This window comes from Corvus moneduloides, chromosome 34 (genome assembly GCF_009650955.1).
Source record: "Corvus moneduloides isolate bCorMon1 chromosome 34, bCorMon1.pri, whole genome shotgun sequence".
Taxonomy (NCBI): Eukaryota; Metazoa; Chordata; class Aves; order Passeriformes; family Corvidae; genus Corvus; species Corvus moneduloides.
In genome coordinates this window covers 968,715-995,084 of record NC_045509.1, presented here as the reverse complement: position 1 = coordinate 995,084, position 26,370 = coordinate 968,715, and the positions used below count along the sequence as shown (strand labels likewise).

The following is a 26,370-nucleotide window of genomic DNA, read 5'->3' as shown; positions in this document are numbered from 1 at the left end:
TCCCCCTCATGTCCCCATTCTCCCCAGTGCCCCCAGTGTCCCCCCAGTGTCCCCTTAAGTCCCCCTCATGTCCCCATTCTCCCCAGTGCCCCCAGTGTCCCCCCAGTGTCCCCTTAAGTCCCCCTCATGTCCCCATTCTCCCCAGTGTCCCCTATGTGCCCCCATTGTCCCCCAGACCTCCCCAGTGCCCCCCCATGTCCCCCCAATGTCCCCCCATGTCCCCCGAATGCCCCCCATGTCCCCCTGTGCCCCCATTGTCCCCCAGACTTCCCCATGTCCCCAGTGTCCCCGTACACCCCCCAGTGCCCCCAGTAGCCCCTCCATGTCCCCCCATGTCCCCCCAATGTCCCCCATGTCCCCGTACACCCTCCAGTGCCCCCAGTAGCCCCTCCATGTCCCCCCATGTCCCCCCAATGTCCTCCCATGTCCCCGTACACCCTCCAGTGCCCCCAGTGCTCCCATTGTCCCCTCAGTGTCCCCCCATGTCCCCAGTGCCCCCCATGTCCCCCAATAAACGCTGTCCCATCGCCGCTGTCTCTCGCGTTTTTCTTTGGGTGACGCCTGCCCCGAACATGGCGGCTCCCTCTGGCCGCCGCCATTCCCCGCCCTGGCCGCCGCCATGCTGTGGGCGGGCGCACCCTCACCCGGAAGCGGAAGTTGGACGCGCCCTCGCTTCCGGCCGTGGCTGGGCCTAGCCGGGAGCGTCCCTCGGTGGCGGCGGCGATGGTGGGGAGGGGGAACCGGGGCTTTGTGCGGGCCCGGGCGGGGTCTGCAGTGGGGAGCGAGGGGGTTGGGGGGTGGGCAGGGTGTCTGGGGTGTCTATTGGCGGCGGGGTGACCCCCCCAGGCCCTGACACCCCCCCCTCGCCGTTACCCTCCAGGACAGCGAGTTCTCGGACGCGGAGGCGGCCCCGGGCGGGGAGGAGAATGCGCCGGTTTATTGCGTGTGCCGCAAGCCCGACATCAACTGCTTCATGATGTGAGGGGGGTCTGGGGGGAATGGGGGTCCACGGCTGCTCCGGGATGTGAGGGGGGGGTCCGGGGGTCCCCAAGTGCTGCAGGATGTGAGGGGGGCCGGGGGGATCGGGGTCCCCGGCTGCTCCGGGATGTGAGGGGGGGGTCTGGGGGGTCCCCGGCTGCTCCGGGATGTGAGGGGGGTCCGGAGGTCCCCAGGTGCTCCAGGGTGTGAGGGGGGGGTCTGGGGGGGTCCCCAGGTGCTCCAGGGTGTGAGGGGGGGTCTGGGGGGGTCCCCAAATGCTCCAGGGTGTGAGGGGGGGTCCGGGGGTCCCCAGGTGCTCCAGGATGTGAGGGGGGGTTCCGGAGGGTCCCCAGGTGCTCCAGGGTGTGAGGGGGGGGTCTGGGGGGTCCCCAGGTGCTCCGGGATGTGAGGGGGGTCCGGAGGTCCCCAGGTGCTCCAGGGTGTGAGGGGGGGTTCCGGAGGATCCCCAGGTGCTCCAGGATGTGAGGGGGGGTCTGGGGGGTCCCCAGGTGCTCCAGGGTGTGAGGGGGGTCTGGGGGGGTCCCCAGGTGCTCCAGGGTGTGAGGGGGGAATGGGGGGCTCCCCAAATGCTCCAGGGTGTGAGGGGGGGTCTGGGGGGCTCCCCAAATGCTCCAGGGTGTGAGGGGGGGTCTGGGGGGGTCCCCAGGTGCTCCAGGGTGTGAGGGGGGGTCCGGGGGTCCCCAGGTGCTCCAGGGTGTGAGGGGGGAATGGGGGGTCCCCAGGTGCTCCAGGGTGTGAGGGGGGGTCCGGGGGTCCCCAGGTGCTCCAGGGTGTGAGGGGGGAATAGGGGGTCCCCAGGTGCTCCAGGGTGTGAGGGGGGGTCTGGGGGGTCCCCAGGTGCTCCAGGGTGTGAGGGGGGAATGGGGGGGTCCCCAAATGCTCCAGGGTGTGAGGGGGGAATGGGGGGTCCCGGCTGCTTTGCCATGGGAGGGCTCTGGGGGAGGGGCGCTTTCCATGGTGGGGGGACACAGGGCTGGGGGTCCCGGGCTCTCTTTGCTCCCGGGGGTGTGGGAGGGGGTCCCTTGAAGCCGCATGGGGGGTGCAGGGTCCCTTTGGGCTGTTTTGGGGGTGGGGGGGAGGGAGCTGAGGGTCTCAGTGTCTCCCCCTCCCCTCCCCACCCCGCAGCGGCTGCGACAACTGCAACGAGTGGTTCCATGGGGACTGCATCAACATCACCGAGCGCATGGCCAAGGCCATCCGCGAGTGGTACTGCCGGCAGTGCCGCGGTGAGGGGGCTCCGGGGGGCTCTGGGGGGCTCTGGGGGGGCTCTGGGGGGCTCTGGGGGTCCATCCGAGTGTGGTACTGCCGGCAGTGCCGCGGTGAGGGGGCTTTGGGGGGCTTTGGGGGGCTCTGGGGGTCCATCCGAGTGTGGTACTGCTGGCAGTGCCATGGTGAGGAGGGTTCCTGGGGGGATTTGGGGGGCTTTGGGGGGCTCTGGGGGTCCATCCGAGTGTGGTACTGCTGGCAATGCTGCAGTGAGGGGGCTCTTGGGGGGCTTTGGGGGGCTTTGGGGAGCTTTGAGGGTCCATCCGAGTGTAGTACTGCTGGCAGTGCCATGGTGAGGGGCTCTGGGGGGGCTTTGGGGGGCTCTGGGGGGGCTCTGGGGCCATCCAGTAGTGGCAGTGCCATGGTGAGGGAGCTCTGGGGGGCTTTGGGGGGCTCTGGGGGTCTTTGGGGCGCTGTGGGGCCCATCCAGGAGTGGCAGTGCCATGGTGAGGGGCTCTGGGGGGCTTTGGGGGGCTCTGGGGCCATCCAGGAGTGGCAGTGCCGTGGTGAGGGGCTCTGGGGGGCATTGGGGGGCTCTGGGGGCTCCGGGGGGCTCTGGGGACCATCCAGGAGTGGCAGTGCCATGGTGAGGGAGCTCTGGGGGGGCTTTGGGGGGCTCTGGGGCCTATCCAGGAGTGGCAGTGCCATGGTGAGGGGCTCTGGGGGGGCTCCGGGGGGCTCTGGGGCCCATCCAGGAGTGGCAGTGCCATGGTGAGGGGCTCTGGGGGGCATTGGGGGGCTCTGGGGGCTCCGGGGGGCTCTGGGGCCATCCAGGAGTGGCAGTGCCGTGGTGAGGGGCTCTGGGGGGCATTGGGGGGCTCTGGGGGCTCCGGGGGGCTCTGGGGACCATCCAGGAGTGGCAGTGGCGTGGTGAGGGAGCTCTGGGGGGCTTTGGGGGGCTCTGGGGGGGCTCCGGGGGGCTCTGGGGCCCATCCAGGAGTGGCAGTGCCATGGTGAGGGAGCTCTGGGGGGGCTTTGGGGGGCTTTGGGGAGCTCTGGGGCCATCCAGGAGTGTTGGGCTGCGGTGAGGGGGCTTTGGGGGGCTCCGGGGGGCTCTGGGGGCCATCCAGGAGTGGCAGCGCCATGGTGAGGGGCTCTGGGGGGCTTTGGGGGGCTCTGAGGGGGCTTTGGGGAGCTCTGGGGGGCTCTGGGCTCATCCAGGAGTGTTGGGCTGCGGTGAGGGGGGCTGGGGGAGCTGATCCGGGGGGTTCCAGGGACACTTTGGGGGGGTCTGGGTGGTTTTTGGGGAGGGTCTCAGACCCCTGAGTGTGGTTTTGGGGCTGTCGGTGTTGGTTTTTGGGGTCCTGAATCGCAGATTGGAGGGAGCTGGGCTGGGATTGGGGAGGGGGGAGACGTGGATCCTTCAGGGGAGGGGTCTCAGCAGCAGAGGTGGGATTTGGGGTGGGATTTGGGGTGGGAATGGGCTCAGGGGTGGGCTCAGGGTCTCTCTGACCCCGTCTCCAGAGAAGGACCCGTCCCTGGAGATCCGGTACCGGCACAAGAAGTGGCGGGAGAAGGAGCACGAGGGGGCCAAGGGGCAGGAGCTGGAGCAGGGCCGGGCGGCCAAGGTGGGCTCTGGGGGGGTCCGGGGGTCCTGGGCACGGCTCTGGGGGCGTTTAGGGGTCCTGGGGACGGCTCTGAGGGGGTCCGGGGGTCCTGGGCATGGCTCTGGGGGGGTTTGGGGGTCCTGGGGACAGCTCTGGGGGGGGTCTGGGGGTCCTGGGCACGGCTCTGGGGGCATTTGGGGGTCCTGGGCACGGCTCTGGGGGGGTTTGGGGGTCCTGGGGACAGCTCTGGGGGGGGTCTGGGGGTCCTGGGCACGGCTCTAGGGGCATTTGGGGGTCCTGGGCACGGCTCTGGGGGGGTCTGGGGGTCCTGGGCACGGCTCTGGGGGGGGGTTCGGGGGTCCTGGGGATGGATCTGGGGGGGGGTCCGGGGGTTCCCCGGGGCTCTGGGGGTGTTTGGGGGTCCTGGGGACGGCTCTGGGGGAGTCCAGGGGTCCTGGGGATGGCTCTGGGGGGGTCCTGGGCACGGCTCTGGGGGGGGCTCTGGGGGGGTCCTGGGCACGGCTCTGGGGGGTCCTGGGCACGGCTCTGGGGGCGTTTGGGGGTCCTGGGCACGGCTCTGGGGGGGGTCCGGGGGTCCTGGGCACGGCTCTGGGGGGGTCCTGGGCACGACTCTGGGGGCGTTTGGGGGTCCTGGGCACGGCTCTGGGGGGGTCCTGGGCACGGCTCTGGGGTCAGCTCACAACGTGGGGACCCCACAACGGGGCAGACCCCAAGGCTGGGAGGTGCCTGAGTCCTTCAGGAGGGGGATTTGGGGGGGCACCAGAGGCCTGGGTGGTGTTTTGGGGGAGATTTGGGTGACCCTGACCCGCTCCAGGTGCCTGGGACCCCCCCCAGGTTGGGGTTTGGGTGGGTTTTGGCTTTTGGGGTGTCCCTGGTGGCTTTTGGGGTGTCCCTGGTGAATTTTGGGGTGTCCCTGGTGGCTTTTGGGGCATCCCTGGTGAATTTTGGGGCATCCCTGGTGGGTTTTGGGGTGTCCCTGATGGGTTTTGAGGTGTTCCTGGTGAATTTTGGGTTTTGGGCCATCCCTGGTGAATTTTGGGGCATCCTTGGTGGGTTTTTTGGGGTGTCCTTGGTGGGTTTTTTGAGGTGTCCCTGGTGGCTTTTGGGTTTTGGGGCATCCCTGGTGAATTTTGGGCCGTCCCTGCTGAATTTTGGGGTGTCCCTGGTGGCTTTTGGGGCATCCCTGGTGAATTTTGGGGCATCCCTGGTGGGTTTTGGGGTGTCCCTCATGGGTTTTGGGGTGTTCCTGGTGAATTTTGGGTTTTGAGCCATCCCTGGTGAATTTTGGGGCATCCTTGGTGGGTTTTTTGGGGTGCCCTTGGTGGGTTTTTTGAGGTGTCCCTGGTGGCTTTTGGGTTTTGGGGCATCCCTGGTGAATTTTGGGCCGTCCCTGGTGAATTTTGGGGCGTCCCTGGTGGGTTTTTTGGGGTGCCCTTGGTGGGTTTTTTGAGGTGTCCCTGGTGGCTTTTGGGTTTTGGGGCATCCCTGATGGCTTTTGGGGCATCCCTGCTGAATTTTGGGGAATCCCTGGTGGGTTTTTTGGGGTGCCTGACCCCCCAACCCCTGCAGATCGAGCGCTCAGCCCACATGTGAGGCGAGTGCAAGCAAGGTGGGGGCGACCATGGCTGGGTTTTGGGGTGTCCCTGGTGAATTTTGGGTTTGGGGCATCCCTGATGGCTTTTGGGGCATCCCTGGTGGGTTTTTTGGGGTGCCTGACCCCCCAAACCCCCACAGATCAAGCGCTCTGCCCGCATGTGCGGCGAGTGCGAGGTGGGGCTGACCATGGCTGGGTTTTGGGGTTTCCCTGATGGTTTTTGGGGCATCCCTGATGGGTTTTGGGGCATCCCTGGTGGGTTTTGGGGTTTCCCTGATGGGTTTTGGGGCATCCCTGGTGGGTTTTGGGGCATCCCTGATGGCTTTTGGGGCATCCCTGGTGGGTTTTGGGGTTTCCCTGATGGGTTTTTGGGGTTTCCCTGATGGCTTTTGGGGCATCCCTGGTGGGTTTTTTGAGGTGTCCCTGGTGGCTTTTGGGTTTTGGGGCATCCCTGGTGTATTTTGGGGCATCCCTGGTGGGTTTTTGGGGGTGCCTGACCCCCCCAAACCCCCGCAGATCAAGCGCTCTGCCCGCATGTGCGGCGAGTGCGAGGCGTGCCGGCGCCCCGAGGACTGCGGCCAGTGCGACTTCTGCCGGGACATGAAGAAATTCGGGGGCCCCAACAAAATCCGCCAGAAGTGCCGCCTGCGGCAGTGCCAGCTGCGGGCACGGGTGAGGGGACGCTCGGCGTGTCCCTGGCGTGTCCCTGGCGTGTCCCTGGCGTGTCCCCGGCGTGTCCCCGGCGTGTCCCCAGCCTGGCTCTCTGTCGCTGTGTCCCCGTGCCGTGGCTCTGTCACCGTCTTGTGCCCGTGTGTCACCCATCCTGTGGCTCTGTCACCGTCTTGTGCCCGTGTGTCACCCATCCCGTGGTGTGACCCCGTGCTTTGTCACCACCCTGCGCTGTCCCCGTGGCTCTTTGTCACCCTGTCCCGTGTGCTGCATGTGGCGCGCTCGTGGCACGTCCCCTGTTCCTCACGTGTCCCCCCACCAAGCTGCTCTGTGTGTCCCTGCTGTGTCCCTGTGCCACCCTGACGTGTCCCTGGGTCACCCTGCTGTGTCCCTGCTGTGTCCCTGCTGTGTCCCTGCTGTGTCCCTGGGTCCCCAAGTGTCCCGTGTCCTGTGTCACCCTGTTCCACGTCCCTGTGTCCCCGAGTGTCCCATGTCCCTGGGTCACCGTGTCCCTGGGTCACCCTGTCCCATGTCCCCATATCCCTGTGTCACCTTGTCCCTGTGTCTGTGTGTCCCTGTGTCACCCTGTCCCCATGTCCCTCTGTCACCTTGTCCCGTGTCCCTGTGTCCCCCTGCTGTGTCCCCCTGCTGTGTCCCTGGCTCCCCGAGTGTCCCATGTCCTGTGTCACCCTATTCCATGTCCCTGTGTCCCTGAGTGTCCCATGTCCCTGTGTCACCCTGTCCCATGTCCCTCTGTCACCTTGTCCCCTGTCTTTGTGTCCCCAAGTGTCCTATGTCCCTCTGTCACCTTGTCCCCATGTCCGTGTGTCCCTCTGTGTCGCTGTGTCACTTTGTCCCCATGTCCCTCTGTCACCCTGTCCCGTGTCCCTGTGCCACCCTGACGTGTCCCCGCTGTGTCCCTGGGTCCCCGAGTGTCCCGTGTCCCTTTGTCACCCTGTCCCGTGTCCCTGTGTCACCCTGTCCCCATCTCCCTGTGTCACCATGTTCTCACGTCCCTGTGTCACCCTGTCCCTGTGTCTCCCTGTCTCATGTCCCCATGTGTGCCCATGTCCCCATGTCTGTGCGTCCCTGTGTCTCCCTGTCCCGTGTCCCCGTGTCCCTGTGCCACCCTCCCCTGTGTCCCATGTCCCTGTGTCCCGTGTCTGTGTGTCACCGTGTCCCTGTGTACCCGAGTGTCCCATGTCCCTGGGTCACCCTGTCCCGTGTCCCTGTGTCATTCTGTCCCGTGTTCCCATGTCCCTGTGTCTCTGTGCCACCCTGTTCCTGTGTCCCATGTCCCTGTGTCCCTGTGTCTCTCTGTCCCGTGTCCGTGTGTCCCCGTGTCCGTGTGTCCCTGTGTCCCCTGTCCGTGTGTCCCTGTGTCCGTGTGTCCCCGTGTCCCCGTGTCCATGTGTCTCTGTGTCCCCGTGTCCGTGTGTCCCCGTGTCCATGTGTCCCCCTGTCCGTGTGTCCCCCTGTCCGTGTGTCCCTGTGTCCGTGTGTCCCTGTGTCCCGTGTCCGTGTGTCCGTGTGTCCCCGTGTCCGTGTGTCCCTGTGTCCCCTGTCCGTGTGTCCCCGTGTCCGTGTGTCCCTGTGTCCGTGTGTCCTTGTGTCCATGTGTCCCCGTGTCCGTGTGTCCCCGTGTCCGTGTGTCCCCTGTCCGTGTGTCCCCTGTCCGTGTATCCCCGTGTCCGTGTGTCCCTGTGTCCCCTATCCGTGTGTCCCCTATCCGTGTGTCCCCTGTCCCTGTGTCCCTTGTCCGTGTATCCCCGTGTCCGTGTGTCCCCTGTCCGTGTGTCCCCGTGTCCGTGTGTCCCCGTGTCCATGTGTCCCCGTGTCCGTGTGTCCCCTGTCCGTGTGTCCCCGTGTCCGTGTGTCCCCGTGTCCGTGTGTCCCTGTGTCCCTTGTCCGTGTATCCCCGTGTCCGTGTGTCCCCGTGTCCATGTGTCCCCGTGTCCGTGTGTCCCCTGTCCGTGTGTCCCCGTGTCCGTGTGTCCCCGTGTCCATGTGTCCCTGTGTCCGTGTGTCCGTGTGTCCCTGTGTCCGTGTGTCCGTGTGTCCCTGTGTCCCCGTGTCCGTGTGTCCCCGTGTCCGTGTGTCCCTGTGTCCCCGTGTCCATGTGTCCGTGTGTCCCCGTGTCCGTGTGTCCCCGTGTCCGTGTGTCCCTGTGTCCCCGTGTCCATGTGTCCCTGTGTCCCCGTGTCCGTGTGTCCCCGTGTCCGTGTGTCCCTGTGTCCCCGTGTCCATGTGTCCCCGTGTCCGTGTGTCCCCGTGTCCGTGTGTCCCCTGTCCCTGTGTCCCCTGTCCGTGTATCCCCGTGTCCGTGTGTCCCTGTGTCCCCTATCCGTGTGTCCCCTATCCGTGTGTCCCCTGTCCCTGTGTCCCTTGTCCGTGTATCCCCGTGTCCGTGTGTCCCCGTGTCCATGTGTCCCCGTGTCCGTGTGTCCCCTGTCCGTGTGTCCCCGTGTCCGTGTGTCCCCGTGTCCGTGTGTCCCTGTGTCCCTTGTCCGTGTATCCCCGTGTCCGTGTGTCCCCGTGTCCATGTGTCCCCGTGTCCGTGTGTCCCCTGTCCGTGTGTCCCCGTGTCCGTGTGTCCCCGTGTCCATGTGTCCCTGTGTCCCCGTGTCCGTGTGTCCCTGTGTCCCCGTGTCCGTGTGTCCCCGTGTCCGTGTGTCCCCGTGTCCGTGTGTCCCTGTGTCCCCGTGTCCGTGTGTCCCCGTGTCTGTGTGTCCCTGACGTGTCCCCACCGTGTCCCCACAGGAGTCCTACAAGTACTTCCCCACCTCGGTGAGTCCCCGGGGCCCTGGGGGGGGTGGGGAAGGGAGGGGAAGGGGGGGAGGGGCCAGGCCTGGCTTGGGGGGAGGGGGGGCGGGGAGGGCCACCCCAAAATCCTGGGTCCCCCTGGGGTGCTGGGGGGGAGCCCTGGGGTGGGGGTGCCCAGGCAGTGCTGACCCCCCCCCCCCCCGATTGCTGCAAGGGGGTCCCACGGTGCCATGGGGGGGTCCTGGGGTGCCTTGGGGGGGTCACTGGTGGGGCTGAGCCCCCCCCCGACTGCTGTGGGAGCACAAGGGGGGGGTCCCAGGGTGCCTTGGGGGGGTCCCAGGGGGTCCCTGGCGGTGCTGACCCCCCCCCCCAACCGATGAGGGTGTCCTTGGGGGGGGTGTGGGGGGGGTCCTGGGGTGCCATGGGGGGGTCCTGGGGCGCCGTGGGGGGGTCCGGGGGGGTCCCTGGCGGTGCTGACCCCCCCCCAGCTGGCACGGGGGCGCGAGGGGGACCTGGAGCTGCTGAAGTCGCAGCTGGGGCCGGGGCCCCCCGAGAGCCTCTCGGACGAGGAGCTGCCCCTCGACCCCCGGCTCTACCAGGAGCTCTGCGCCGGCGCCTTCGACGAGCACGGCCTGGTGAGCCCCAAAACCGCCCCCCGGGCACCCCAAAACCGCCCCCCCCCGGGCACCCCAGAACTGCCCCCCCTGGGCACCCCAAAACCGCCCCCTGGGCACCCCAAAACCGCCCCCCGGGCACCCCAAAACCGCCCCCTGGTACCCCAGAACTGCCCCCCCCGGGCACCCGAAAACCGCCCCCTGGGCACCCCAAAACCGCCCCCTGGTACCCCAGAACCGCCCCCCGGGCACCCCAAAACCGCCCCCCGGGCACCCCAAAACCGCCCCCTGGTACCCCAGAACTGCCCCCTCCGGGCACCCCAAAACTGCCCCCCCCGGTACCCCAAAACTGCCCCCCCCGGGCACCCCAAAAACGCCCCCTGGTACGCCAGAGCTGCCCCCCCTGGGCACCCCAAAACTGCCCCCTCTGGGCACCCCAAAACCGCCCCCCGGGCACCCCAAAACGCCCCCCGGTACCCCAAAACTGCCCCCCCCGGGCACCCCAAAAATGCCCCCTGGTACGCCAGAGCTGCCCCCCCTGGGCACCCCAAAACTGCCCCCCCGGGACCCCAAAACCGCCCCCTGGTACCCCAGAATTGCCCCCCCAGGCACCCCGAAACTGCCCCCTGGTACCCCAGAGCTGCCCCCCCTGGGCACCCCGAAACTGCCCCCCGGGACACCAAAACCCCCCCCGGTACCCCAAAACTGCCCCCCCCGGTACCCCAAAACTGCCCCCCCCGGGCACCCCAAAACTTCCCCCCGGGCACCCCAAAACCGCCCCCTGGTACCCCAGAACTGCCCCCCCGGCACCCCGAAACCACCCCCCAGGACCCCAGAACTGCCCCCCCGGGCACCCCAAAACCTCCCCCCAGGCACCTCAAAACCTCCCCCTGGTACCCCAGAACTGCCCCCCGGGCACCCCAAAACCGCCCCTTGGTACCCCAGAACTGCCCCCCCTGGGCACCCCAAAACCGCCCCCCTTGGTACCCCAAAACTGCCCCCCCTGGGCACCCCAGAACTGCCCCCTCTGGGCACCTCAAAACCGCCCCCCGGGCACCCCAAAACGCCCCCCGGTACCCCAAAACTGCCCCCCCCGGGCACCCCAAAAACGCCCCCTGGTACGCCAGAGCTGCCCCCCCTGGGCACCCCAAAACTGCCCCCCCGGGACCCCAAAACCGCCCCCTGGTACCCCAGAGCTGCCCCCCCTGGGCACCCCGAAACTGCCCCCCGGGACACCAAACCCCCCCCCGGTACCCCAAAACCGCCCCCCCGGGCACCCCAAAACCGCCCCCCCGGGCACCCCAAAACCGCCCCCCCCGGGCACCCCAAAACTTCCCCCCCGGGCACTCCAAAACCGCCCCCCCGGTACCCCAAAACCGCCCCCCGGGCACCCCAAAACCGCCCCCTGGGCACCCCAAAACCACCCCCCCCGGGCACCCCAAGTACCCCTTGGGCGCTCCGGTTACCCCCAGGTCCCTCCGAGCTTCTGCTGTTTAGGGGTGGCTTTGTGTGTCAGGGCCGGGTTTAGGCCATTTAGGCCTGGTTTTAGGCTTGGTTTAGGCCGTGTAGGCCTGGTTTAGGCCTGGTTTTAGGCCATTTAGGCCTGGTTTTAGGCCATTTAGGCCTGGTTTTAGTCTGTTTAGGCCTGGTTTTAGTCTGTTTAGGCCTGGTTTTAGGCCGTTTGGGCCTGGTTTAGGCCTGGTTTTAGGCCATTTGGGCCTGGTTTAGTTTGTTTAGGCCTGGTTTAGGCCTAGTTTTAGGTTGTTCGGGCCTGGTTTAGGCCTGGTTTAGGCCTGGTTTTAGGCCATTTGGGCCTGGTTTAGGCCTGGTTTAGTTTGTTTAGGCCTGGTTTTAGGCTGTGTAGGTCTGGTTTAGGCCTGGTTTAGGCCGTTTGGGCTTGGTTTAAGCCTGGTTTTAGGCTGTTTAGGCCTGGTTTAGGCCTGGTTTAGGCCGTTTAGGCCTGGTTTAGGCTGTTCAGCGGTGCTTTTGCATATCACGGTGAGCTCCAGGTGTGTCAGGACGTGTCCCCAGATGTCCCCAAACGTCCCCAGGGTGTCCTGGCACAGTCAGGGGTGTCCCCAGGGTGCCCTGGCACAGTCAGGGGGTGTCCCCAGGGTGTCCTGGCACATCCGGGGTGTCCCCAGAGTGCCCTGGCACAGTCAGGGGTGTCCCCAGGGTGCCCTGGCACATCCGGGGTGTCCCCAGAGTGCCCTGGCACATCGGGGGTGTCCCCAGGGTGTCCTGGCACAGTCAGGGGTGTCCCCAGAGTGCCCTGGCACAGTCAGGGGGTGTCCCCAGAGTGCCCTGGCACAGTCAGGGGTGTCCCCAGGGTGCCCTGGCACATCCGGGGTGTCCCCAGAGTGCCCTGGCCCAGTCAGGGGTGTCCCCAGAGTGCCCTGGCACAGTCAGGGGGTGTCCCCAGGGTGCCCTGGCACAGTCAGGGGTGTCCCCAGGGTGCCCTGGCACAGTCAGGGATGTCCCCAGCCCTGGCACATCAGGGGTGTCCCCAGGGTGTCCTGGCACATCAGGGGTGTCCCCAGGGTGCCCTGGCACAGTCAGGGGTGTCCCCAGCCCTGGCACATCAGGGGTGTCCCCAGGGTGCCCTGGCACATCAGGGGTGTCCCCGAGGCGTGTCCTGGCACGTCCCCGCCCCAGGCTGCGCCCCGAGGTGCATCGGGGCTGTCCCCCCCGTGTGCCCGCCACGTGCCCGACGTGTGTCCACCGTGTGCCCGCCGCGTGCCCACCACGTGCCCGACGTGTGCCCGGTCCCGGCAGCCCTGGCTCAGCGACGCCGAGGACGCGCCGTTCCTGGACCCCGTCCTGCGCAAACGCGCCGTGAAGGTCAAGCACGTCAAGCGGCGCGAGAAGAAGTCGGACAAGAAGGTGGGGGGTTACTGGGGGGCACTGGGAGCTACTGGGGGTTACTGGGAGGCTCCGAGGGTTGATGGGAGGGGCCGCTGGGAGGGCTCTGGGCTGTACGTGGTGGGTACTGGGTGGGTACTGGGGGGTGCTGGGGTAGAAGGAGGAGCGCTACGAGGGGCACCAGCAGCGGGTGCGGCATTGGGGGGTTACTGGGGGTTACTGGGGGGTTACTGGTGCTCACTGGTGCAGAAGGAGGAGTGCTACAAGCAGCACTGGCAGTGGGCACGGCACTGGGGGGTTACTGGGTGGTTACTGGGGGGTTACTGGGGAGTTACTGGGTGGTTACTGGTGCTCACTGGTGCAGAAGGAGGAGCGCTACAAGCGGCACCGGCAGCGGGCATGGCACTGGGTGCTTACTGGGTGGTTACTGGGTGATTAGTGGGGGGTTACTGGTGGTCACTGGTGCTCACTGGTGCAGAAGGAGGAGCGCTACAAACGGGCGCAGCACTGGGTGGTTACTGGGTGCTCACTGGTGCTAACTGGTGCTCACTGGTGCAGAAGGAGGAGCGCTACAAGCGGCACCGGCAGCGGGCGCGGCACTGGGTGGTTACTGGGGAGTTACTGGGTGATTAGTGGGTGGTTACTGGGTGGTTACTGGGTGCTCACTGGTGCTCACTGGTGCTAACTGGTGCTCACTGGTGCAGAAGGAGGAGCGCTACAAGCGGCACCGGCAGCGGGCGCGGCACTGGGTGGTTACTGGGAGGTTACTGGGTGCTCACTGGTGCTAACTGGTGCTAACTGGTGCTCACTGGTGCAGAAGGAGGAGCGCTACAAGCGGCACCGGCAGCGGGCGCGGCACTGGGTGGTTACTGGGAGGTTACTGGGTGCTCACTGGTGCTAACTGGTGCTAACTGGTGCTCACTGGTGCAGAAGGAGGAGCGCTACAAGCGGCACCGGCAGCGGGCGCGGCACCGCGAGCGCCGGGGGCACCCCGAGCGCGCCGACGCCCGGGACCCCGCGGGGCTGGGGCAGTGCCTGGGCCCCGGCTGCACCCGCCCCGCGCGCCCGCCCTCCAAGTACTGCAGCGAGGCCTGCGGCATCAAACTGGCTGCCAAGTGAGTACCGACCAGTACGGACCAGTATGGACCGGTACAGAGCGGTGTAGAGCAGCATAAACTAGGAATGACCTGTATAGATTAGTGTAAACCAGTATAGACCGGTACGTACCGGTATAAAGCAGTACGGAATGGTATAGAGCAGTGCACACCAGTATAGAGTAGTATAGACCAGTACAAACCAGTATAAAGCAGTACGGGATGGTATAGAGCAGTGCAAACCAGTATAGCGTGGTATAGACCAGTACAAACCGGTATAAAGCAGTACAGAAGAGTATAGAGCAGTGCAAACCAGTATAGACCAGTGCAAAGCAGTATAGAGCGGTATAGACCAGTACAAACCAGTACATGCTAGTATAAACCAGTACAGAATGGTATAGAACAGTGCAAACCAGTATAGAGCGGTATAGACCAGTACAAGCCAGTATAAACCAGTACAGAATGGTATAGAGCAGTGCAAACCAGTATAGAGCAGTATAGACCAGTACAAACCAGTATAAACCAGCGCGGAATGGTATAGAGCAGTGCAAAGCAGTATAGAGTGGTATAAACCAGTCCAGAACAGTATGGACCAGTATAAACCAGTATGGAATAGTATAGAGCAGTGCAAACCAGTATAGACCAGTACAAACCAGTATAGACCAGTACAGAGTGGTATAGACCAGTGCAAACCAGTATAGAGTGGTATAGACCAGTACAAACCAGTATAAACCAGTACAGAAGGGTATAGAGCAGTGCAAAGCAGTATAGAGCCGTATAGACCAGTACAAACCAGTATAAACCAGTACAGAAGCGTATAGAGCACTGCAAACCAGTATAGAGCCGTATAGACCAGTATAGAACAGTATAGACCAGTATAAACCAGTACAGAATGGTATAAACCAGTATAAACTGGTACAGAGTAGTATAGACCAGTACAGACCAGTACAGACTTTCTCCGTCCCTTGATCCCAACCTGGATCCACGGGATCCTGGCACTGCATCCTGGGGATCCCATTAACCCCTTCCCCACCAATCCCAGTTGGATCTATGAGATCCCACCTCAGTGGATCCCAGGGATCCCGGGGTCCCCATTAACCCCTTCCCCACTAATCCCAGTTGGATCTATGAGATCCTGCCTCAGTGGATCCCAGAGTCCCCATTAACCCTTTCCTCCCCCCGATCCCAGCTGGATCTACGAGATCCTGCCGCAGCGGATCCAGCAGTGGATCCCAGGGATCCCAGAGTCCCCATTAACCCTTTCCCCTCCCCGATCCCAGCCGGATCTACGAGATCCTGCCTCAGTGGATCCCAGGGATCCCGGGGTCCCCATTAACCCTTTATTGCCCCCCGATCCCAGCCGGATCTATGAGATCCCACCTCAGTGGATCCCAGAGTCCCCATTAACCCTTTCTTTGCCCCCCGATCCCAGCCGGATCTACGAGATCCTGCTGCAGTGGATCCCAGGGTCTCCATTAACCCCTTCCCCACCAATCCCAGCTGGATTTATGAGATCCTGCCTCAGTGGATCCAGCAGTGGATCCCAGAGTCCCCATTAACCCTTTCCCTCCCCGATCCCAGCCGGATCTACGAGATCCTGCCACAGTGGATCCCAGAGTCCCCATTAACCCTTTCCCTCCCCGATCCCAGCCGGATCTACGAGATCCTGCCGCAGCGGATCCAGCAGTGGCAGCAGAGCCCGTGCGTGGCCGAGGAGCACGGCAAGCGGCTGCTGGAGCGCATCCGGCGCGAGCAGCACCAGGCGCGCCTGCGGCTGCAGGAGATGGAGCGGCGCTTCCACGAGCTCGAGGGGCTCATCGCCCGCGCCAAGGGCCACCCGCCCCGCGAGGACGAGGAGGTGGGGGCACCCCCGGGCACCCCCGGGCACCCTCCCGCAGATCTGGGCGTCCCCAAAACCCGCTCGTTCTCCCCGTTCTGGGTCCCACTTGAGCCCCCTCTGCCTTTCTGTGGACACCTGGGTGCCCCCAAACTCTTCAAATCTCCCCGTTCTGGGTCCCCCCCAAATCTCTGGGTCCCACCCTGGTCCCACCCAGATCCTTGAGTGCCCCCAAACTCTTCAAATCTCCCCATTTTGGGTCCCCCCAATCTCTGGGTTTCTCCTGAGCCCCACCCTGGTCCCACCCAGACCCTTGGGTGCCCCCAAACTCTTCAAATCTCCCCGTTCTGGGTCCCCCCCAATCTCTGGGTCCCTCCTGAGCCTCACTCTGGTGCCCCCTGGTACCCCCCAAACCCCTTGGCCCCTCCCTGGAGTGCCCCCAAACCCATCAATTCCCCCCAAATCCCTGGGTCCCCCCAATCTCTGGGTCCCTCCTGAGCCCCACCCTGGTCCCACCCAGACCCCTGGGTGCCCCCAAACCCTTTAATTCTCCCTGTTCTGGGTCCCCCCCAAATCTCTGGGTCCCACCCTGGTCCCACCCAGACCCTTGGGTGCCCCCAAACCCTTCAGTTCTCCCCATTTTGGGTCCCCCCCAATCGCTGGGTCCCTCCTGAGCCTCACCCTGGGACCCCCGGTCCCCCCCAAACCCCTTGGCCCCTCCCTGGAGCGCCCCCAAACCCATCGAGTCCCCCCTCAAATCCCTGGGTCCCCCCCCAATCCCTGGGTCCCTTCTGAGCCTCACCCTGGGACCCCCCAAACCCCTCAGTTCTCCCCATTTTGGGTCCCCCCCAATCCCTGGGTCCCCCCAATCTCTGGGTCCCTCCTGAGCCCCACCCTGGTCCCACCCTGGTCCCACCCAGACCCTTGGGTGCCCCCAAACCCTTCAGTTCTCCCCATTTTGGGTCCCCCCCCAATCCCAGGGTCTCTCCTGAGCCTCATCCCGGTTCCTCCCGAAACACCTGGGTGTCCCCAAACCCATCAATTCCCCCCAAATCCCTGGGTCCCCCCAATCCCCGAGTTCCCCCAAATCCCTGGGTCCCCCCAATCCTTGGGTCCCCCCCCAAATCCTTGGGTCCCCCCCAATCCTTGGGTCCCCCCCAATCCCTGGTTCCCCCCAAATCCCTGGGTCCCCCCAAATCCCTGGGTCCCCCCCAATCCCTGGGTCCCCCCCAGTCCCTGGGTCCCCCCCAAATCCCTGGGTTCCCCCCAAATCTCTGGGTCCCTCCTGAGCCTCACCCTGGTGCCCCCTGGTCCCCCCCCAAACCCCTTGACCCCTCCCTGGAGCACCCCCAAACCCATCAATTCCCCCCAAATCCCTGGGTCCCCCCAATCCCCGAGTTCCCCCAAATCCCTGGGTCCCCCCAATCCCTGGGTCCCCCCCCAAATCCTTGGGTCCCCCCAATCCTTGGGTCCCCCCAGTCCCTGGGTCCCCCCCAAATCCCTGGGTTCCCCCCAAATCTCTGAGTCCTTCCTGAGCCTCACCCTGGTGCCCCCTGGTCCCCCCCAAACCCCTTGACCCCTCCCTGGAGCACCCCCAAACCCATCAATTCCCCCCAAATCCCTGGGTCCCCCCCCAATCCTTGGGTACCCCATAAACACCAAGGTCCCCCCCCCAAACCCCATGACCCTTCCCTGGAGCACCCGGGTGCCCCCAAACCCCTTGACCCCATCTCGCCCCGCTCCGTGGGTGCCCCCTGAGCCCGCTGACCCCGCAGAGCACGGAGGGCGACAGCGAGGACACGGACCTGCAGATCTTCTGCGTGTCCTGCGGCCACCCCATCAACCCCAAGGTGGCCCTGCGGCACATGGAGCGCTGCTACGCCAAGGTGTGCCCGGCTGCGGGCACCTGCCGGGGCTGCGGGCACCTCTAGGGGGTCCTGGGGGGTCCTGGGATCTGTGGGATCGTCTGTGGGATCATCCATGGGATGTGTGGGATCATCCATGGGATGTGTGGGACTCTGGGGGGTCCTGGGATCTGTGGGATCGTCTGTGGGACATCTGGGATTTTCTGGGATCTGTGGGATCATCTGTGGGACTCTATGGGTTTCTGGGGTCCATGGGATCTGTGGGATCACCCATGGGATGTGTGGGACTCTGGGGGGTCCTGGGATCTGTGGGATTGTCTGTGGGATGTATGGGATCGTCCATGGGATGTGTGGGACTCTGAGGGGTCCTGGGATCTGTGGGATCGTCTGTGGGGTCATCCATGGGATGTGTGGGACTCTGAGGGGTCCTGGGATCTGTGGGATCGTCTGTGGGGTCATCCATGGGATGTATGGGGCTCTGGGGGGTCCTGGGATCTGTGGGATCCTCTGTGGGATGTGTGGGATCACCCATGGGATGTGTGGGATCACCCATGGGATGTATGGGATTGTGCATGGGATGTATGGGACTCCAGGGGGTCCTGGGATCTGTGGGATCGTCTGTGGGATCATCCATGGGATGTATGGGATCACCCATGGGATGTGTGGGACTTTGTGGGTTCCTGGGATCTCTGGGATCATCCATGGGATGTATGGGGCTCTGGGGAGTCCTGGGATCTGTGGGATCCCCCGTGGGATGTATGGGATCATCCATGGGATGTGTGGGACTCTCTGGGTTCCTGGGATCTGTGGGATCACCCATGGGATGTGTGGGACTTTGTGGAGTCTTGGGATCTGTGGGATCGTCTGTGGGATCTGTGGGATCATCCATGGGATCTGTGGGATCGTCCATGGAACATCTGGGACTCTGGGATCTGTGGGATCGTCCGTGGGACTTTCTGGGTTCCTGAGGCCCATGGGATCATCCGTGGGATCTGTGGGATCACCCATGGGATGTATGGGACTCTCTGGGGTCCATGGGATCATCTGTGGGATCTGTGGGATCGTCCATGGGATAGATGGGACTCTGAGGGGTCCTGGGGTCCATGGGATCGTCTGTGGGATCATCCGTGGGATTCCTTGGGCTCCTGGGATCTGTGGGATCATCCATGGGATCTCTGGCACTCTCTCAGCTCCTGAGGGACCCTTTTAGGACAATTTGGGGGGCTTGGCACCACCCCCAGCCCCTACAGAGGTCCCAGGGATCCCTTTGGGGGGCCGGGGGGGGCTCTATAGGGGCTGGGGGGCCCTGGGGACCCTATGGGAGGGCTTTGGGGTGGGGGAGGGGGCTCTATAGGGGTTGAGGTCCCTCTGGGGGGGGGTCTCGGGGGTCCCATCCCTGCCCCCCCCGTGACCCCCCCACCCCATTGCAGTACGAGAGCCAAACGTCCTTCGGGTCCATGTACCCCACCCGCATCGAGGGGTGAGTGGGGAGGGGGCACCGGGGGGGGTCCCAGCCCCCTAAATCCTCCCGGGAATGGGGTGGGAGCACCCGGGGGGGGGGGCTTTGGGGTCAAGGGGGGGGTCCCAGCACCCTAAATCCTCCCGGGAATGGGGTGGGAGCACCCAGGGGGGTGTTTGGGGTCAAGGGGGGGGTCCCAGCCCCCTAAATCCTCCAAGGTGGGGGGTGGGAGTACCCAGGGGAGGCCTTTGGAGTCGGGGGGGGGGTCCCAGCCCCCTAAATCCTTTTGGGAATGGGGTGGGAGCACCCAAGGGGGGCCTTGGGGGAGGGGGTGTCACCCTGGGGAGGGGGGAGGACCCAGGGGGGGCTTTGGGGTCAAGGGGGGGGGTCCCAGCACCCTAAATCCTCCTGGGAATGGGGTGGGAGCACCCAGGGGGGTGTTTGGGGTCACGGGGAGGGTCCCAGCCCCCTAAATCCTCCAAGGTGGGGGGTGGGAGTACCCAGGGGAGGCCTTTGGGGTCGGGGGGGGGCGTCCCAGCACCCTAAATCCTCCTGGGAATGGGGTGGGAGCACCCGGGGGGGGGCCTTGGGGGAGGGGGTGTCACCCTGGGGAGGGGGGAGGACCCGGGGGGGGGCTTTGGGGTCGGGGGAGGTCCCAGCCCCCTAAATCCTTTTGGGAATGGGGTGGGAGCACCCAAGGGGGGTCGTTTGGGGAGGGGGTGTCACCCTGGGGAGGGGGCACCGGGGGGGGGAGCACCCAGGGGGGCCTTTGGGCGACAAGAGGGGTCCCAGCACCCTAAATCCTCCCGGAAATGGGGTGGGAGCACCCAGGGGAGGCCTTTTGGGGTCAAGGGGGGGTCCCAGCCCCCTAAATCCTCCAAGGTGGGGGGTGGGAGTACCCAGGGGAGGCCTTTGGGGTGGGGGGGGGGGGTCCCAGCCCCCTAAATCCTCCTGGGAATGGGGTGGGAGCACCCAAGGGGGGTTGTTTGGGGAGGGGGTGTCACCCTGGGGAGGGGGCACCGGGGGGGGCTTTGGGGTCAAGGGGGGGGGGGTCCCAGCCCCCTAAATCCTCCTGGGAATGGGGTGGGAGCACCCGGGGGGGGGCCTTGGGGGAGGGGGTGTCACCCTGGGGAGGGGGGAGGACCCGGGGGGGGCTTTGGGGTCAAGGGGGTGGTCCCAGCTCCCTAAATCCTTTTGGGAATGGGGTGGGAGCACCCAAGGGGGGCCTTGGGGGAGGGGGTGTCACCCTGGGGAGGGGGCACCGGGGGGGGGAGCACCCAGGGGGGTGTTTGGGGTCAAGGGGGGGCGTCCCAGCACCCTAAATTCTCCTGGGAAGGGGTGGGAGCACCCTGGGCGGGTTGTGGCTGTTTGGGGGGGGGTCCCTCAGCCCCCTGTGTCCCCCCCCCCACCCCCCCAGGTCACCTCCCGTGTCCCCCCAGGGCCACCCGGCTGTTCTGTGACGTTTACAACCCCCAGAGCAAAACCTACTGCAAGCGGCTGCAGGTGCTGTGCCCCGAGCACTCCCGGGACCCCAAGGTGGGCACTGAGGGGGGTTTGGGGTGGGATTTAGGGGATCTGTGCCCCGAGCACTCCCGGGACCCCAAGGTGGGCACTGAGGGGGGTTTGGGGTGGGATTTAGGGGATCTGTGCCCCGAGCACTCCCGGGACCCCAAGGTGGGCACAGAGGGGGGTTTGGGGGCACTGAGGGGGGTTTGGGGTGGGATTTAGGGGATCTGTGCCCCGAGCACTCCTGGGACCCCAAGGTGGGCACTGAGGGGGGTTTGGGGTGGGATTTAGGGGATCTGTGCCCCGAGCACTCCCGGGACCCCAAGGTGGGCACTGAGGGGGGTTTGGGGGCACTGAGGGGGGTTTGGGGTGGGATTTAGGGGATCTGTGCCCTGAGCACTCCTGGGACCCCAAGGTGGGCACTGAGGGGGGTTTGGGGTGGGATTTAGGGGATCTGTGCCCCGAGCACTCCCGGGACCCCAAGGTGGGCACTGAGGGGGGTTTGGGGTGGGATTTAGGGGATCTGTGCCCCGAGCACTCCCGGGACCCCAAGGTGGGCACTGAGGGGGGTTTGGGGTGGGATTTAGGGGATCTGTGCCCCGAGCACTCCCGGGACCCCAAGGTGGGCACTGAGGGGGGTTTGGGGCACTGAGGGGGGTTTGGGGTAGGATTTAGGGGATCTGTGCCCCGAGCACTCCCAGGACCCCAAGGTGGGCACTGAGGGGGGTTTGGGGTAGGATTTAGGGGATCTGTGCCCTGAGCACTCCCGGGACCCCAAGGTGGGCACTGAGGGGGGTTTGGGGGCACTGAGGGGGGTTTTGGGGTGGGATTTAGGGGATCTGTGCCCTGAGCACTCCCGGGACCCCAAGGTGGGCACTGAGGGGGGTTTGGGGGCACTGAGGGGGATTTGGGGTGGGATTTAGGGGATCTGTGCCCCGAGCACTCCCGGGACCCCAAGGTGGGCACTGAGGGGGGTTTGGGGTGGGATTTAGGGGATCTGTGCCCTGAGCACTCCCAGGACCCCAAGGTGGGCACTGAGGGGGGTTTGGGGTGGGATTTAGGGGATCTGTGCCCCGAGCACTCCCGGGACCCCAAGGTGGGCACTGAGGGGGGTTTGGGGGCACTGAGGGGGGTTTGGGGTAGGATTTAGGGGATCTGTGCCCCGAGCACTCCCAGGACCCCAAGGTGGGCACTGAGGGGGGTTTGGGGTAGGATTTAGGGGATCTGTGCCCTGAGCACTCCCGGGACCCCAAGGTGGGCACTGAGGGGGTTTGGGGGCACTGAGGGGGGTTTGGGGTGGGATTTAGGGGATCTGTGCCCCGAGCACTCCCGGGACCCCAAGGTGGGCACTGAGGGGGGTTTGGGGGCACTGAGGGGGGTTTGGGGTGGGATTTAGGGGATCTGTGCCCCGAGCACTCCCAGGACCCCAAGGTGGGCGTGGGGGGCAGGTTTGGGGGCAAAGAGGGGGGTTTTGGGGGGCACAGAGGGGGGTTTTTGGGGGACAGCAGATGGGCAGTGCCCAGGACGCTCCCAGGCCCCCGAGGTGGGCACAGAGGGGGAACAGCAGATGGGCAGTGCCCAGGACACTCCCAGGGCCCCGAGGTGAGCACAGAGGGGGAACAGGAGATGGGCAGTGCCCAGGACACTCCCAGGGCCCCGAGGTGGACACAGAGGGGGAACAGGAGATGGGCAGTGCCCAGGACACTCCCAGGGCCCCGAGGTGGACACAGGGGGGGAACAGGAGATGGGCAGTGCCCAGGACACTCCCAGGCCCCCGAGGTGGGCACAGAGGGGGAACAGGAGATGGGCAGTGCCCAGGACACTCCCAGGGCCCCGAGGTGGACACAGGGGGGGAACAGGAGATGGGCAGTGCCCAGGACACTCCCAGGCCCTCAAGGTGGACACAGAGGGGAAACAGCAGAGATGGGCAGTGCCCAGGACACTCCCAGGCCCTCAAGGTGGACACAGAGGGGAAACAGCAGAGATGGGCAGTGCCCAGGACACTCCCAGGCCCTCAAGGTGGACACAGAGGGGAAACAGCAGAGATGGGCAGTGCCCAGGACACTCCCAGGCCCCTGAGGTGGACATGGCGTGGCAGTGGAGCTCGGGGTGTCCCGAGGCCGGCGCTGACCCCGTGCCCGCCCAGGTGCCCGCGGACGAGGTGTGCGGCTGCCCGCTGGTGCGCGACGTCTTCGAGCTGACCGGGGACTTCTGCCGCGTGCCCAAGCGCAAGTGCCACCGCCACTACTGCTGGGAGAAGCTGCGCCGCGCCGAGGTGGACCTGGAGCGCGTCCGCGTGGTGGGTGGCACCGCCCGGGGGGTGCCAGCGTCCCCAAAGTGTCCCCAAAACGTCCCCAAAGTGTCCCCGTGTCCCCGATGGAGGCACCGAGCGCATCCCCCAAAGGTGTTCCCGCATCTCCCGCAGCTCCAGGGGTGTCCCCATGTCCCCAAAGGGTACCAAATGTCCTCCAGGGTGACCCTAAAGGTGTTCCTGTGTCCCCAAAGGGTACCAAATGTCCTCCAGGGTGACCCTAAAGGTGTTCCTGTGTCCCCAGCGGGTTCCAGATGTCCCCTGTGGTGACCCTAAAGCTGTCCCCAAGGGGTTCCCAGTGTCCTCTGTGGTGGCTCCAGGGGTGTCCCCATGTCCCCAAGGGGTTCCCAATGTCCCCTGTGGTGACCCTAAAGGTGTTCCCATGTCCCCAGAGGGTTCCAGATGTCCCCTGTGGTGACCCTAAGAGTGTTCCTGTGTCCCCAAGGGGTTCCCAATGTCCCCTGTGGTGACCCTAAAGGTGTCCCCATGTCCCCAGGGGGTTCCAGATGTCCCCTGTGGTGGCTCTAAAGGTGTTCCCATGTCCCCAGAGGGTACCAAATGTCCTCCATAGTAACCCTGAAGGTGTCCCAGTGTCCCCAAGGTGTTCCAGATGTCCTCCATGGTGACCCTAAAGGTGTTCCTGTGTCCCCAGGGGGTTCCAGATGTCCTCCATGGTGACCCTAAAGGTGTCGCCGTGTCCCCAAGGGGTTCCCAATGTCCCCTGTGGTGACCCTAAAGGTGTCCCCATGTCCTCAGGGGGTTTCAGATGTCCTCCATGGTGACCCTAAGGGTGTTCCTGTGTCCCCAAGGGGTTCCCAATGTCCCCTGTGGTGACCCTAAAGGTGTCCCCGTGTCCCCAGGGGGTTTCAGATGTCCTCCATGGTGGCTCTAAAGGTGGCTCCGTGTCCCCAAGGGGTTCCAAATGTCCCCTGTGGTGGCCCTAAAGGTGTTCCCATGTCCCCAGGGGGTTCCAGATGTCCCCTGTGGTGGCTCTAAAGGTGTTCCCGTGTCCCCAGGGGGTTCCAGGTGTCCTCCATGGTGATCCTAAAGGTGTCCCCGTGTCCCCAAGGGGTTCCCAATGTCCCCTGTGGTGACCCTAAAGGTGTTCCCATGTCCCCAGGGGGTTCCAGGTGTCCTTCATGGTGACCCTGAGGGTGTTCCTGTGTCCCCAAGGGGTTCCAAATGTCCCCTGTGGTGGCTCCAGGGGTGTCCCCGTGTCCCCAAGGGGTTCCCAAATGTCCCCTGTGGTGACCCTAAAGGTGTCCCCAAGGGGTTCCCAGTGTCCCCTGTGGTGACCCTAAAGAGGTTCTGAATGTCCCCAAGGGGTTCCAGATGTCCCCTGTGGTGACCCTAAAGGTGTCCCCGTATCCCCAGGGGGTTCCCAGTGTCCTCTGTGGTGACCCTAAAGGTGTCCCCATGTCCTCAGGGGGTTTCAGATGTCCCCTGTGGTGGCTCTAAAGGTGGCTCCGTGTCCCCAAGGGGTTCCAAATGTCCCCTGTGGTGACCCTAAAGGTGTTCCTGTGTCCCCAGGGGGTTCCCAATATCCCCCATGGTGACCCTAAAGGTGTCCCCGTGTCCCCAAGGGGTTCCCAATGTCCTCTGTGGTGGCTCTAAAGATGTCCCTGTGTCCCCAGGGGGTTCCCAATGTCCTCTGTGGTGGCTCCAGGGGTGTCCCCATGTCCCCAAGGGGTTCCCAATGTCCCCTGTGGTGACCCTAAAGGTGTTCCCATGTCCCCATGGGGTTCCAGATGTCCCCTGTGGTGACCCTAAGGGTGTCCCCGTATCCCCAAGGGGTTCCAAATGTCCCCTGTGGTGACCCTAAAGGTGTTCCTGTGTCCCCAGGGGGTTCCCAATATCCCCCATGGTGACCCTAAAGGTGTTCCCATGTCCCCATGGGGTTCCAGGTGTCCTTCATGGTGATCCTAAAGGTGTCCCAGTGTCCCCAAGGGGTTCCAAATGTCCCCTGTGGTGACCCTAAAGGTGTCCCCGTGTCCCCAGGGGGTTCCAGATGTCCTCCATGGTGACCCCAAAGGTGTCCCCGTGTCCCAAGGAATGTCCTTGGGGGTGGCCCCGTTCCCCCAGCGATGCTCCCCCGGGTGTCCCTCTGTCCCTGAGGGTGTTTTGTGTCCCTGACAATGTCCCCTGTGGTGTCCCCGTATCCCTAGTGGTGGCTCCAAGGCTGTCCCCGTGTCCCCTCTGATGTCCTTCACCATGTCCCCGTGTCCCCAGGGGGGGTCCCTGTGTCCTCACTGATGCTCCCACGGGTGGTCCCTTGTCACTGGTGCTGTCCCCGTGCCCCCAGCCCTGTCCTGCGTCTCCATGTCCCTTTGTCCCCAGCCTGTCCCCTGTCCCTGTCCCACATTGTCCCCGTCCCTTTGTCCCCACACTGTCCCATGTCCCTCTGTCCCCAGCCCGTCCCCTGTCCCTGAACTGTCTCCACATTGTCCCATGTCCCTTTGTCCCCACGCTGCCCTGTGTCCCCCTGTCCCCTCCCCATCCCCTCCCCATCCCTGTCCCCTCACCGTCCCCTCACCATCCCCATCCCCTCACCGTCCCTGTCCCCTCCCCATCCCCATCCCCGTCCCCTCACCATCCCTCTCCCCTCACCTTCCCCGTCCCCCTCACCATCCCCTCACTGTCCCCATCCCCTCTCTGTCCCTGTCCCCTCCCTGTCCCCGTCCCCATCCCCTCACTGTCCTCATCCCCGTCCCCTCACCATTCCCTCCCTGTCCCCTCCACATCCACATCCCCTCACCGTCCCTGTCCCCTCCCCATCCCCCTCCCTTCCCCATCCCCTCACCATCCCCATCCCTGTGCCATCCCCGTCCCCTCACTGTCTCTGTCCCCTCCCCATCTCTTCCCCATCCCCTCGCCATCCCTTCCCCAGCCCCATCCCATCCGCATCTCCTCACCATCCCCATCCCCGTCCCTGTCCCCTCACCGTCCCTGTCCCCTCACCATCCCCATCCCCGTCCCCTCACTGTCCCCTCACCGTCCCCATCCCCTCACTGTCCCCGTCCCCTCACCATCCCCATCCCCTCACAATCCCCATCCCCGTCCCCTCACCGTCCCCGTCCCCGTCCCCTCACCATCCCCATCCCCATCCCTGTCTCCTCACCGTCGCCGTCCCCTCACCGTCCCCTCACCGTCCCCGTCCCCTCACCGTCCCCGTCCCCTCACTGTCCCTGTCCCCTCACCGTCCCTGTCCCCTCACCGTCCCCTCACCGTCCCTGTCCCTGTCCCCTCACCGTCCCCGTCCCCTCACCATCCCCATCCCCTCACCATCCCCATCCCTGTCCCCTCACCGTCCCCGTCCCCTCACCATCCCCGTCCCCTCACCATCCCCGTCCCCTCACCGTCCCCATCCCCTCACTGTCCCTGTCCCCTCACCGTCCCCGTCCCCTCACCGTCCCCGTCCCCTCACCGTCCCCGTCCCCTCATTGTCCCTGTCCCCATCCCCGTCCCTGTCCCCTCACCGTCCCCGTCCCCTCACCGTCCCCGTCCCCTCACCGTCCCTGTCCCCATCCCCGTCCCCTCACCGTCCCTGTCCCCATCCCTGTCCCCTCACCATCCCCGTCCCCATCCCCTCACGCTCCCTGTCCCGCAGTGGTACAAGCTGGACGAGCTCTTCGAGCAGGAGCGCAACGTGCGGGCGGCCATGACCAACCGCGCCGGGCTGCTGGCGCTGATGCTGCACCAGACCATCCAGCACGACCCGCTGACCACCGACCTGCGCTCGGACCGCTGACCACCCCCCCGGGACCCCCACGACCCCCCCACATCCCCTCCCCACATCCCCCCCACGCCCTGCTTCCCCGGTCCTCCCCATCCCCCAATAAATCGGGTGTGAAAAAGGAGTCTGGGGGTGTCTGTGGGGGGGGCATCAGCGGCATTCAGGGGTCGTCCACGAGATCTGTGGGGTCCGTGGGGTAAATGGGGGCTCCTCTGGGATCTCGGGGCTCC

General features: G+C 65.3%; 2 protein-coding genes across 2 annotated transcripts; both read left to right on the top strand.

The window, feature by feature from the left end:
* Positions 1-694: 694 nt before the first annotated feature.
* On the top strand, positions 695-26,219 carry CXXC1 (CXXC finger protein 1). The gene is made up of 15 exons (XM_032094798.1): positions 695-736; positions 882-978; positions 2,125-2,225; positions 3,730-3,833; positions 5,944-6,099; positions 8,857-8,883; positions 9,348-9,494; positions 12,249-12,356; positions 13,266-13,450; positions 15,080-15,287; positions 17,042-17,152; positions 18,562-18,611; positions 20,030-20,126; positions 22,243-22,395; positions 26,015-26,219. The coding sequence occupies exons 1-15, from the start codon at positions 724-726 to the stop codon at positions 26,153-26,155; spliced, it is 1,698 nt and encodes a 565-aa protein (XP_031950689.1). The 5' UTR covers positions 695-723; the 3' UTR covers positions 26,156-26,219.
* Positions 17,161-18,410, top strand: LOC116437202 (bifunctional endo-1,4-beta-xylanase XylA-like). Its single transcript, XM_032094800.1, has 2 exons — positions 17,161-18,125; positions 18,208-18,410. The coding sequence occupies exons 1-2, from the start codon at positions 17,252-17,254 to the stop codon at positions 18,339-18,341; spliced, it is 1,008 nt and encodes a 335-aa protein (XP_031950691.1). The 5' UTR covers positions 17,161-17,251; the 3' UTR covers positions 18,342-18,410.
* Positions 26,220-26,370: the final 151 nt, after the last annotated feature.

Coding starts and splice junctions, on each gene's coding strand:
- CXXC1 (XM_032094798.1), top strand. Junction 3,834..5,943: donor AGCAGGGCCGGGCGGCCAAG/GTGGGCTCTGGG, acceptor AAACCCCCGCAG/ATCAAGCGCTCTGCCCGCAT. Junction 6,100..8,856: donor AGTGCCAGCTGCGGGCACGG/GTGAGGGGACGC, acceptor GTGTCCCCACAG/GAGTCCTACAAGTACTTCCC.
- LOC116437202 (XM_032094800.1), top strand. CDS start 17,252: ATGTGTGGGATCATCCATGGGATGTGTGGGACTCTGGGGGGTCCTGGG. Junction 18,126..18,207: donor TGGGATCATCCGTGGGATCT/GTGGGATCACCC, acceptor TCCATGGGATAG/ATGGGACTCTGAGGGGTCCT.